The sequence below is a fragment of the Grus americana genome, chromosome 1 (assembly GCF_028858705.1).
Source record: "Grus americana isolate bGruAme1 chromosome 1, bGruAme1.mat, whole genome shotgun sequence".
Lineage (NCBI taxonomy): Eukaryota > Metazoa > Chordata > Aves > Gruiformes > Gruidae > Grus > Grus americana.
The window spans coordinates 14,245,528-14,257,820 of record NC_072852.1 but is presented as its reverse complement, the minus strand read 5'-3'; the positions used below and the strand labels follow the sequence as shown (position 1 = coordinate 14,257,820).

General features: G+C 42.5%; 1 protein-coding gene across 6 annotated transcripts in view; it reads left to right on the top strand.

The window, feature by feature from the left end:
• Positions 1–1,176: 1,176 nt before the first annotated feature.
• SLC26A5 (solute carrier family 26 member 5) overlaps positions 1,177–12,293 on the top strand; it is a 37,628-nt gene continuing 26,511 nt past the window's right edge. For 4 of the 6 annotated variants that reach the window (XM_054839822.1, XM_054839740.1, XM_054840091.1 and 1 more), the window contains exons 1-3: positions 1,182–1,325; positions 2,421–2,534; positions 2,674–2,792. In XM_054839822.1, the coding sequence (XP_054695797.1) occupies positions 2,753–2,792 (40 nt within the window). In that variant the 5' untranslated portion in view covers positions 1,182–1,325; positions 2,421–2,534; positions 2,674–2,752. Of the gene's footprint in view, positions 1,326–2,420; positions 2,535–2,673; positions 2,793–12,293 lie in introns of all 6 variants that reach the window. The other 2 variants (XM_054839916.1, XM_054840008.1) reach the window with 2 other exon arrangements.

Here is a 12,293-nt window from a genome sequence, read left to right as displayed (position 1 = left end):
AAATGTTTTGACCTTGAAATTTCTCAGTTTGACAATACTGAAATTTAAAGTACTTCAGCTTGAACTAATTTAAATTTTAAGTTACTTTTAAATTCTAACAACGGCTAACGTGTCGAGGAATTGTTTTAAGGTTTTCAAAATAATACATTCCTGTAGACACCAGGTTTAAAATTTTGTTCATGATCTCAGTGCATAAGAATTTTGAAATGGTTTTTTCCTACCAGTTCTATATACAAACTCAAATCTCTGAGAATCTGAGACGTGTGAAAACATTTTCTCCTGGGCAAGAGAGAGTGTGCTATCATTAAGTTGGAAAACATTTATAAATCAAGGACTGAAAGATGAGATCTGGGAAGATATTTCACTACTAATTTCTGCATATTCACAAGCAAATTGAAACCTGCGTATCCTCTGCATCCCAAAAAACTACATCCAGTCATTTGTGAGACTGACCACTCTGAAGCCCAGGCTGACAGCGTGCTTCTCAGACAGCAGAGCTCGCAAAAACATGCTCCTTATTAAAAAAGAAGAAAAATAATTGTATGTCAGTCTCTTGAGGCATTCAGTCAACATCAAGTCCCTCAGAAATTTGCATTTTTACATTCATTTACATGACTGGCGTGTGTCTGTCAGACGCCTGGTGAAGATGTCTGCTTTTTCAAATTAACTCTAGACAATCAATCCTGAGGTTTCTTCACTGGAATTTTGGGACATCCTAACTGAGGTTTATTGAACCAACACCACAGCGTCCCCCATCACCGCGCACACGAGTGCAACAAAACCAACCAGGCCGTGTCCTGGGTATCGTGCCACTGCCAACCAGTGCCTGCCCCACGCTCCCCAGGTATATTTCTTAAATTCTAAATAAATTCTATTTATTTCGTGTGTGTGTATATATATAGACATCCGAGAGGGACGGCGGGGGTGACACCCAGCTACACGAGGGGCAGGGCACAGTCCGGTCGCAGCTGCCACCCCGGCCGCGGGCGCGGTCGCTGGGCACCGCTGAGGTAACGGCCGCAACAGCGCCGCCGGGCGGGGACGCGCACCGGCTCCGCGCTCACGCGCGCCGCACGCGCGGTCCCGCGGCATTCTGGGACTTGTAGGCAGCAGCGGGTGCGCGCCTGGCTGGGCCTGCAGGGGGGACTACGAGTCCCAGCCGCGCCCGCGCTCGCCCGCGGCCGGCAGAGGAGGAGGCGGGGGGTGGCGGCCTGCCACCGCCCGCCCCGCACCCCTTGCGCTCACCTTGGGCGCGGAGAGGTGGCGGTGTGCGGCCGTCGTCGCGGCTGACTCGCCACCGGGCTGGAAGAAGGCAGCGCCTTGAGGTGAGCGGAGCGCGGCGTGTGGGGCCGGCCGCGGAGGGGTCCTTCCTGAGGGGGTCCCTCCTGAGGGGGGGAGCCTCGCCGTGAGGAGCGCCGGGTCGGGGTCGCGCTCTCCCGGTGCCTCCGGTTCCAGCTCGGTCATCCCGGACCGGGGGCTGGCCGGGGGGGGGGGGGGGGGGATGTCTCGCAGGGTGCTCCCGCCTCTCACCGTGCCTTCCCTGCTCCCTTCGCCCCTTCTCCCCGCCGGCCCCTGCCTCCTCACATCGCGCTCTCCCTGCCGGCCCCCGGCGGAGCTGCCCGAGCTTCGTGGGCGACAGGAGCGGTTTGAAAGGCACTTGTCGTGAACGCCTTGTCCTGGCAGCCGGGCTGGTCTGCGCCTCCTGCTTAATGCCCTCCTTAAAGCTCAGGGGCTGCCCGGGCAGCAGGCAGCACCCACGCAGCTAGTAACTGTAAGGTACACACAAAACACTTGCAAAAGAAAAATGAAAGGGGAAACTAGAGGAAGGCTGAGAGATCAGTCATTTCCTCGTCTAGTGACTGCAACCCTCTGACTTTAAGCTACGGGCTGTCTGTTTAGGTCAGAACGACTGTCCAAGAAGTCTTGTAATAAAAAGAAATAACCGCTTTGCGCTTTGCTACTATCTTCGACCCAAAAGTCTTCCAACCCTTTCCAAAAACTTGATTGAACTATTCCCCCCCCACACACAAATGTTCTGGCAAAGAATAAGATTGTGGCTTTCCCTGTGTCGGTATTTTTTAACTTCTGGTCTGCGAACTGTGAGAACGTTTTGAACTCCTTAGAAGGGGATCAGTGAAAGCAACCAGGAAAAGCCAGCCAGAAGAGTAAGTAGACTTAAATTTGCTGTGCTGGTGCCCATACTGCAACTGCAAAACTTTTAATTGTCTGAACATTGAAATACGTTTGAAGGCTGTTTTCAGGATGCTTCAAAATTTCAGATAACCCAAATGGCTGTTGCAGCAGGCATTTAGAGATAGTCCAGGAGTAAGAAAAAGAAAAAAACAATTAAAAATTACTGCCGTTATTTCTGGTGATGATTCAGCAGAATGTGCATTCATAATTCTTCATATCTATCACAGTAACACAGTTGCACAGCATTGGTTTGGATGGGGATGACTGACAGTCTTAACAAGGATCTGGCCACTGGAATTTTTTTGGCTGAAGTTTTCACAAAGGAAGACTAAAATTTTCAGGTAGACTTTTAAAGTGTCTTCTACTAAATGTGCAATGGAATGTATTCTGGGTCAACAGGTGTCTTGATTTAACGGTTGGACTTGATGATCTTAGAGGTCTTTTCCAACCTTATGATTCTATGATTGATTTATATTACAGAATTTTCAGAAGAAAGATGCTACTTTGCTAGCTGCTGTAGAAATGGAAAAACTAACTGTACAGTTTAAGAAGGAAGCACATGCAGGAGGATCAACTCTCGCACTGGCCTTCCTCAAGTGGTAGTAATCACACTTTGAAATATCTGATTTATGGCAATTCCAAGTCTTCTCAGGACACACAATAGGTGTTCCAGCTCTTCATTTAGCAGTATTCCTGAACTGAAGTATTTTCTTAATTGTGTTGCAATGTATTGTGAAACATCTCTGAAAAGGAATGGGGAAAGGTTATAGGGAAAGAATGGAGTTTCACCCATGCAAAGCTGCTGTTAGTAGCTGTTAAAGCATATTCATTTGAGATATCATTTACCCCCTTGTATAGACTTGAGGGCCTTAAACTTGGCAGTCTCGTGCTAAAAGCTTCACTATGCTTAAAGGTACATTTGAGGGGGGTGGAGCTGGGGCAATAGTGGGTTATAACCAGAACAAAATTTCAGTGAAGGAAAGCTTGAACTCCAATAAGAAAAAAAAAAACCTGCTGAAGATGGCTGAGCATAATCCTGGGGGAAAGGGCCTAGGAAATGGTGAAGTCTTTAGCCTCTGCCACAAACTGTGCCCAGATTTCTGAGCTGAGTGCTTGCTGAAGTGCTCTGTTGGTTCAGCCATCAGATCTTAAGACTTGGAGCATTAAACAGCCATCGAGTATTGCCTTTTCTTTGGAGTTTGTAGTCCATTACTGTGGTTTTCAGATCATATCTTTAGCACACATTTTTTCATATAGTAGTCTGTCCCCAAGGATGCGATGTTTTTAGAACTTAAATATTTAAAAAACACATGGGAAGTTGTGTATTGTTTAACATGACACTAAAATCATGCAATACTGAGGCATGAGATCTAGCAGATGGCTGCAATACCATTGTTCTTTTACTAGTAACTTGAGAAAGAAGAACTGAGCATGTGTTTATCTGCTTTGACTATTATTATAGTATAGATAGACCATTATTGTCTTAAACAACTATATATTTGGACTGTAGGCTCTGTAAGTGTGACCAAGACTTTTGTGCAGCCCATGAATTGCCTAGAGAAGCACAGAGTCCTTTGAGCTCCTCTTCCCTTCTTGGTTTGGCTGATCATCTGCTAAAGTCAACCCTTTTGAGGAGGTATAAAGGAATTTGTGACTCTGGAGCCTGCTGCTTTTTTTGTGTCTGGAGGAAGTTTTCCCCTGGAGAAGACAAGCCTCCACTCTACATTTTGGTGGGGGTTTTTTGTTCCATGTTTTCTCTGCATTAGCCCTTCCCTGCACAGGCTGTCCTAGCCATGCTGGTTTGCTCAGCTTTAATTTTGGTTATGCCAGTTGTTACCAAGCTAGAGGTCAGTGTGGTAGTAGCGGCTACGAGTCATGTTGTAAACTTGACAGGATTAGGCTGCAACCCAAAATAATTAGGCCCAAACTATGTCTGATCTAATAGGCAGCTATTAAGGCTTAATATATCATTGTCCCAGAGTTCCCAGTTTGAATGCACAGTGACTGAATTATTTACATTATGGTAACTTTCCCAGCGACTTCTTAAAGGTATCTAGACATGGTAGCGTCAGACCTTTAGCTGAATAATGGAAGTGGATCTCAAAGAATAATGAAATTAAGATGACACGGTATCTGTGCGTGTACATTAGATGTCAATTTGATGATTAATTCAGAGTATGCAAAATTCCTGGGAAGAGCTTGTGTTACTTCAGCCATCCATTCTTCCCGTGCTAACATTAGCACACAGGGAGAATGCCAGAAAGTCTTTTATTCTTGTCTACTAATTATGCCATCTTCTCTCCAACAGTGAAACAGGTTTCTTTAATTCACAACTCAAGGTTCAGTAGCTTTCATGGGTTCCCTCATTTGTTCATCCTAGTCGCTTTTTTCTGAATAGCTTTACACAAGGGTATTTTGGCATATCTCATGATCCAGCATTTATTTCCTTCTTAATCTGATGAAAATGAACTGCTGACTGCTATTTTTTCTTCTATGTCATTGTTGATATAATTTTTCCATAAGAACTGGTTTTCTAAAGCATGTGTTTTTCTGTCTGTAACTTTTGGCACAAGAAGCCCATGCTGAAACTAAAATTCTCAAGCTCAAATTAGCCCTATTGATTTCCCAGTTAAGTTTAATGAATTAAACACCTTCCTTATCCTGATGTGTTCCTTCTCTAGATCTGTTAGCCAGCAGAATGTTGACCCGCTAGATAGTATTTCTTGGTAGTCCTTCTTGAAAGTGTTTATATGGCTACAAAACCTGCCATTACTATTATTTTATAGCTAGTTATCTATAGCTTTTTGCTCTTCAGAAGTATAAACAGCAGCAAAGTCCAAATTTTGTAGTTATTTTCCATGTGCCCAGGTAATGAGAAAGCTGTAGACAAACAGACAATGTCAAGTATTTCCATGGGTATGAAGATACAGCTGTAAGTTTGTGCAGGCAGTTGAATGGGTTTTGCCAGTCAGTTGCATTGATGAGATTTAGATTTTATTAATGATCATGAGAGTGCGTGTATGAATAACTGGCCTATGCAGGAAGTTGGACTATTATTCTCAAAGACTTCCATTAACTGTTTCTCTTGTTTTGTGCAGTAGCAAGTTGGGAAGACCTTCCATGTTACAATTGTGTGATTGCCTCCTTGAGAGTTTTTTTGACAATGAATCTGTATTTTCACTGCCTGGGTGGAGTCTCTCTTTCTCCAGCCTTCACTGAAGAATTCTTACCAGCTTTGCACAGGCAGTGGATCAAGTTTTACTGCTCTGCTTTGACTGTTGCCTACCATTTTGTATGTCCAATTTTGTTTGCGTTCTTGTGGTGTTGTGGGTTTTTTTAACTAATTAATAGAATTTAATCTATTAATTGAAAACCTGAGATTCTGACACCTAGACTGGGCTAGAGTGAAGGTCAAATTGTTCATTTTCATTTCTTTTTTGAAATCAGGTTCTGAGGCAGGGCTGGGATTTTTGAGAACTCAGAAAATCTCTCATAGCTAAAGCATGGACAGAATTTTCCAATCCAAATCAAAAATTGCGGTGTCTGTCATTTGAAGCATCCTTGTTGGAGTTCAGTCTAGTTGGGCCGGATCAAATTAAGGATCGGGCTGATTTAGCATTGCAAAATTTCAATTTTGGCCACCTGGTTTTCATGGAGCAGAATTCAAAACTCCATATACCATCCAGGAGAAAACTTGGATTGCTACTCTGAGGTGCCCACAGGGAACTGCCCGTTCCTGTTCTCATGGAGTTCTGCTAAGCTCAGGCATGTCTGAAGAAGTCTGTCTTGAAGAGTCATGTCAGGAACAAAACCACAGATCTTTCATAGATACAGGCTTCTATCACGTCTTCTCTAAATACTGAAGTTTTGCTGCTGCTGTTGTAACTTTATGGCATAATATGGTTAAAGTCCTTTCCCAGACCTGAGTTCAATTACCACTTCAGCATGCTGGAATGAGGTTCTTGCAAGAAAAGTCACCAGAAAATTACTCGATGAACCTTTCTTCATATCATTTAATGATCCTCAGCCCAGACATCCTCGTTGCTCTTCAAGTTCCTTCATTCTGGCACCGTTTTAGTGTTAGCTGTTGCAGGAATCCATTAATGCTGGGTTGTTCTGCCAACACAGTCACTTGGAGCACTCTTTGCCACTACAGACCTGTTTGAACTAAACTCAGTGTCTGACATCTTTACAAATCTGGTATAGATGATGTTTTGGTAGGTAGATTCTTAGCTTTACTGCATGCTTGGATGCTGAACACAGCTACTCGTAGAGCTCTTCACAGAATATACATATCTTCAGTTCTACCTAATAAATGCCATTGATTTATGAAGACCTGACCAACACATCTGAAAGTCCTGCGTTTCAATAGCCTAGTAAAATTAAAGCGTAACTGCAAGGTCGTAAGCCTGGTAGGTTGTTTTATCATTCCTGTACTCCGTAGCATAGAACCTTCAACATCTGAACATGTTCAGTGCCACTGGTAACTAGTGTCAGTTCAAAGCAATCTCTGTATGTTGTCCATCTTATGTGATTGTTCTGACTGGGATTGTCGAGGCATTTCTTTACCTGTATGAAGGTTAGCCTTTTTACTTGTGTAGTTAAGAACAGACATGGAGCAGTCTTACATTAAAATGTGAGCTCTATCACCAGCTACAGAAGACAGGTGGAGCCATAAAATGAGTCTGCAAATAAAAGAGGGGGTTGCTGTAAAATACTTATCAGAGAAACTTCTTTACATGTTCATTTTGCTTACTATGAATTTTAAATCTTTCAAGGAAAAGCAGTATTGGCCTGTGTTTGCTGCACTCCCATGGCCTTTATGTGTAACCTCAGCATCAAGATGTTGAGGAACGTCATTCCCACTGGCTGGCAGTCACCTTCAGAACATGAGGCAACATCCTTAAGTACATAGACAGGAAAATGCTATTGCTTGGATAATATAATCTTAACCAAGCAGCAGTCGCATAAAAGGGGACAGCATCTGTCAAAAGTCATGTCCTACTCGCTGCTTATGAAGGATTTGGTTTGATTTTGGTGCACAAAAGATATACCCAGAAAATGCATGTTATACAGTTGCTGCCAAGAATGTAATGTTTCTTCCAAATACAGATCCTAACATGGATAGGGAAGTTGAACTTCTCACTCAAAACTAGCAGAAGGAGAGTTGCAGCTTAGATGATTAGTTATTGTTACTACTTTCCCAGAGAGTGTCTGCCCTGTGCTGAAGTTTTGTTGGCTTTGTCAGAAGGAACAGTTCTTCAGGAATTTCTTCAGGCACTGCAATGGCTGTAGCCTGTTCTGCAGAGGGGCAAATCCTTTTAGAAAGTGTTAGGAGGAGAGCCTCATACAGGATTTTTGGAGACATTTCAAAACTTAATGTTAGTTAAGTAAGGTAGTTACTTCATGCTTTGTTTTCAGCAGTGAAACTGCAATATATATTTATCCTAAACTCCCTCTTCTTCCCTCCCACCACTCCAGTCATTTCTTCCTGTGACCACACTGTGGTTTACTATCCTTCAGCTTCCCTCGTGACTTGAGAGGTTTGCACTGTAAACATGATGACTGAAATGACCCTGGTTATAAATAACAACCTTCTGCTTTTCTGTTGTTTTATTTATTTTTAGCTTGATGCAGCACTTGAGAGACTAGTGATATGTGTAAACAGGGTTGATGAAGGAAATACAGAGGGAACACTCTTTTGGTGGCTTCTCTGCCAAAGGAAATGTATCATGTAACTTCTCCGTTGTGCACAGACGCTTGTTTGATGTCTGCTTGTTCCACTTTGCCAGAAAAGGTGAACCAGCTGCTGGTGGTCACTGATGCACTGAGGTCACGTGAACTATAGAAATTATTCTGAGTTTGCTTGGTGTGTATGCATGATCTTGATTTATGTTCTCTCCTCTGATCATCAACAGGAGCTTTACAATAAAGACTGCTCCAACAAAGTTTTTGGCAGTGGATTGCCTCTGGAAAAATGAAGCTAGCTAATGATTACCTGTTTCTGAGGGGGTGTACATCCTTATCAGTGGGCTTAAGCATGACAAAAGGGTCATCAGCCATGGTACCACTTTGATTAACTTATCTGATTCCACTATCACTAGCTACTGCTTTTGGATTTCAAAAGGGGTGAGGATGGCAGATTCAGACCCAAGGTCACTAAAGCCACAAAAAGCAGGAATAAGAATGATCATATTTCCATGGGTTCTCATGGTCATCAACACGTTTGCACTGGAAACAGAAGCCATCTCTTATCTATATCTGAGAGGGAAGGAGACCAGTGTTCTGCTGCTCAAAGTGCTCGAGGTGTTTGTCTAATGTGGAACTGATTAAGCAGCTCAATCATCCAGGTTCCCAGGACATTCTCTTGTTGAAAACAAACATAAGATTGCTGGTTGATAAGAGATACCATTAAGATACTAATGAATTCATTAGTCTATGGAGTAAATCTTTAGAGACTAAAGTATTTTTGGCAAGGAACATGAAATATAGAATAACCCTTATCAGTTATATAATCTTTTTTTATATAGGTCTGATTTGTTACCATTTTCTGAGACAAGGATCTCTGTGTCTCACATGCTGTTATTATGCTCTTTGCAGTGGGTAAGATCAGTTTATTAGAGGAAAATGTATCATACTGAATCCAACAGCCTGAGGAAGGCAAGGCGGCTGCTGCTCTATATCCCTAGGTATCAAGGCTGAAGATGTATTCCCAGCAGGCATATGCACACAGAACATGTATATACACAACATAGTTACATATATCCATGGCAAGTCACACAGATTAGACAGGCAACACCAACAGGTTCATCCTCCTCCACTCTCTGGCTAAGCAGGATGGAGGTTCAATAGTGAGAATATATATACGTGTATACAGATACACACACACGTATGTATGTACGAGGTGGATCCCTCCAGCAACTGGGCTCAGACACTGAGACTGCCCAGTAGCTAGCTCCTGCATCGCAATCTCCCCACTTGCAGGCAGCTGGGCGTGTGAGCCCCCGAGGCCCTACCCCACTCCAGTTGCTGGTGCAGACCATCACATGCGCACACATATGGCTGGCCAGGACTTCCCAGGTCCCAATAGCTGCCTCCCCCGTGCTCTTACTCTCAGAGATACACAGATGCTTTCACGCCCAGAGCTGGCAGGGACACCTGTGGTCCCATAGCTGACCCTCCTGTGCTGCTCTGGACTGGTGGAGATGAGCCTTTGATGGGCTGATGTCTCCTGTGATGGACCTGCAAGTAGCCCAGCAGGGTATTATCCAGGCTCTCCATCCTGCTATTGTCCTTCTGAGTAACTCTGTGGGTGTGCGGAGGAGCTTTTATCACACAACCCAACACAGTTTACGTAGCCATCTCGCCTTTCTATGTAGAGTAGAGTGGAAATTTTGCCTGTCTAAAAGCTGTATAGGAATTAAAGATCCTGATTTTAATTTTTTTTTTTCTCCAGAGGTTTACTCCTGGAATGCATTTCTTAGCTTAGGACCCACACAAGGAAAAGCAAACGAGCAACAGCAGGTACTGTCATTTTCATGCAGACAAAGCTTACGGCTATGATTTCTGAAAACTCCCAGACCTTTATCCAAAGGAAGATAATCTGTTAGTGGATTTAGTGGGAGTGGTGGAGGAGGAATGAGGATGATAAGCACAGTCCAAGAAAACTAGGAGAACGCATTCCTTATGACCCCACCCAGCCATTTTACACCTTTGTGCTTGTTTTTAAAAAAGCCTTCTATTCTGGCTTGGTCTACTTTTATATGTATCACTCAAGGTGATAAGTGGAAAGGCATAGGGCACTGGGGAATAAGGCCAGAGAGGAAAGAAATATATGAGAGAACATGTGATTCCTAAAACTGCCTCAGTTTTCATGTCTAACCTCTTCAGGCAGTAAGACCAGACTTGGCAATAACTCTGCTTTTCAGTGTATGTTTGGGAGAACATATTTTACAGTATTTCCACTAGCGCTTCGGCTGATGGCAGTCATCTGTATTTGTAAGCTTAAAGATACAGAATACTTAACAGACTTTGCAGTTCATAATCAAATTTGGAATTCCCCAGCACAGATGCATTTTTCTACTATACCGCTGTACTACTACTGTCCACCTGTGCCTTTCCACTGTTTAAAGCAACTCTGTGCTTAGCTACCAGAGGAAAGGTTTTCTGCTCTTTTGAAATAGGCAAGTCAATGGATCTGCCACTGACTCCCCCCTGTTGCATTAGGTAGTTCAGATAAATTCAGGTTAGATACGCACAGTTAGAGCAAAAGTGCCCCATTTTGAAATTATAAGTCTATTAAAGCTGCAATACTCACACGGTACACTATTCCTCATGTCTCCAGCTTCTTTTCTTTTTCCTCCCCATAGTCATATTTTGAATCTAAGGAACAGCAGCCAAATCATGGTCCTTATAAATTTTATGGCCGCATTCTAATTCATGTGGACTGGATCAAAAAATTAGTGTCCTCTACAAGAACCAGTGTAGATAGCTTTATAGCCCTCCTTTATGGTCTACGGTTGGGAAGAGAAAGTACTTAATTATTAGTGATAGTGTTATAAATTGATGTTTGCTTCACTTTTTTTTTCTTTTTCTTTAACACCTTCAATTTGATAATAGCAGTAAAGGCACAAGACAGACCTTTATCAGTCAGATAAAGAATTGCAAACTCTTAAGTCTTTTGCATACAGCTTTTAACTACTTCAGCTCAACTCGTATCTGGCTGATAAGATTAATGGCAGCTTTTCTTACGGCTTTTAACGTGAAGTTCAAAGGTTGTCTGAGAGCAGTATTATGCTATTAATTAAGACTCAAATGCCCAGAGATTGCCTTTCTCTTCTTTTGGGTAAACATCTGGGAGTCTTCTGAAATCGTAGCAGTAAGCTTTGTCTTCATGAAAATTACAGTACCTGCTTTTGCTCTTCCTCAAGCATGCTGGGAGTGAAGGGCAAGACTGAATTTCCAAGCCTTGGATATCTCTGTTAGCAGTTTGTTATACTGTTATTCAGAAAACACTTGGAGAGACACTTCAGCCAGTCATGAAATGCTGCTATGTTGCTACTCAATGGACAATGTGTATCATCTGTTGTAAACACAAGCCTCTCAATCCTTTCTCTGTGTGTGCTTTTGCAAAAGAGATGGATGATATTAAAGACTTCCATCTTTATTGTATTTTCTATGGCTTAGTATTCAAAATGATCGTCAGAGAAGATGGTTATGTAAGATGAAGTTGATGAAGTGACATGGAATACAGAAAATGATGCATCCAGCTATAGTTTTGGGGTAGATTTAGGACCTCTTTTAATAGCATGTGATTTGTTCTCTGTGTTCTGGTATCTGCTGTGAACCATAGCTAAACACAAGATCCTACCATAGCCTCCCTCAGGTTTACTTTTGTATTAGATGGTTCTCAGGATTCAGTGCCATATAACTTTTTTGTTCAAACAGAATCAGAAATGCTCAATCTACAGTTTAAAAACATTCATACTGAGTGATAGTGAAACTTGGGTTGTGACCTCTGGTGGTATTTCACACTAACACTTGCCATCATCTGGATAACTGATTTAGAGTTGAGCCCTGTTCAGTTAGTCAAATACATCTGTGTCATTTATTTCACCATGATAAACAGAGGCAGGACTGTACTCCTGTTGTTCTGTATATGCTCATAGTACCTGGAAGAGTCTGGGCATGTGTACAGAAATGAGAAAGGAACTGGAGATCTTAAGACCTCTCTACTTCTAGGTTTACATTACAAACTTGTGTGGCTCTTCCAAAGATAAACCAATCTACTAGAAGCTTAACAAACCTGAATGTGGAAAATATGTATCCCAATCAGGAGCTGAATTGTTTGGGGTTAGCAGAGCGCTGTTTTGTGTTGCTGTGTCTTTTGGAACAGGAAGAAGGGCTGCATGTTTTTAAAAACTTGGATATAAATGTTTTGTTATTATATTCTCATTTTATTGGAACAGTTTGGCCAAACCCAAGCCTGTGAACTGATTTGGTGTGTGTCTTTTGCATGCAGCTGTATTTTTTGTTTGTTCTGATTTGTTTGAGTGGATTTCCTGTTTAAGACTGATTGAAATTGCTTCTTAATTTGTAAA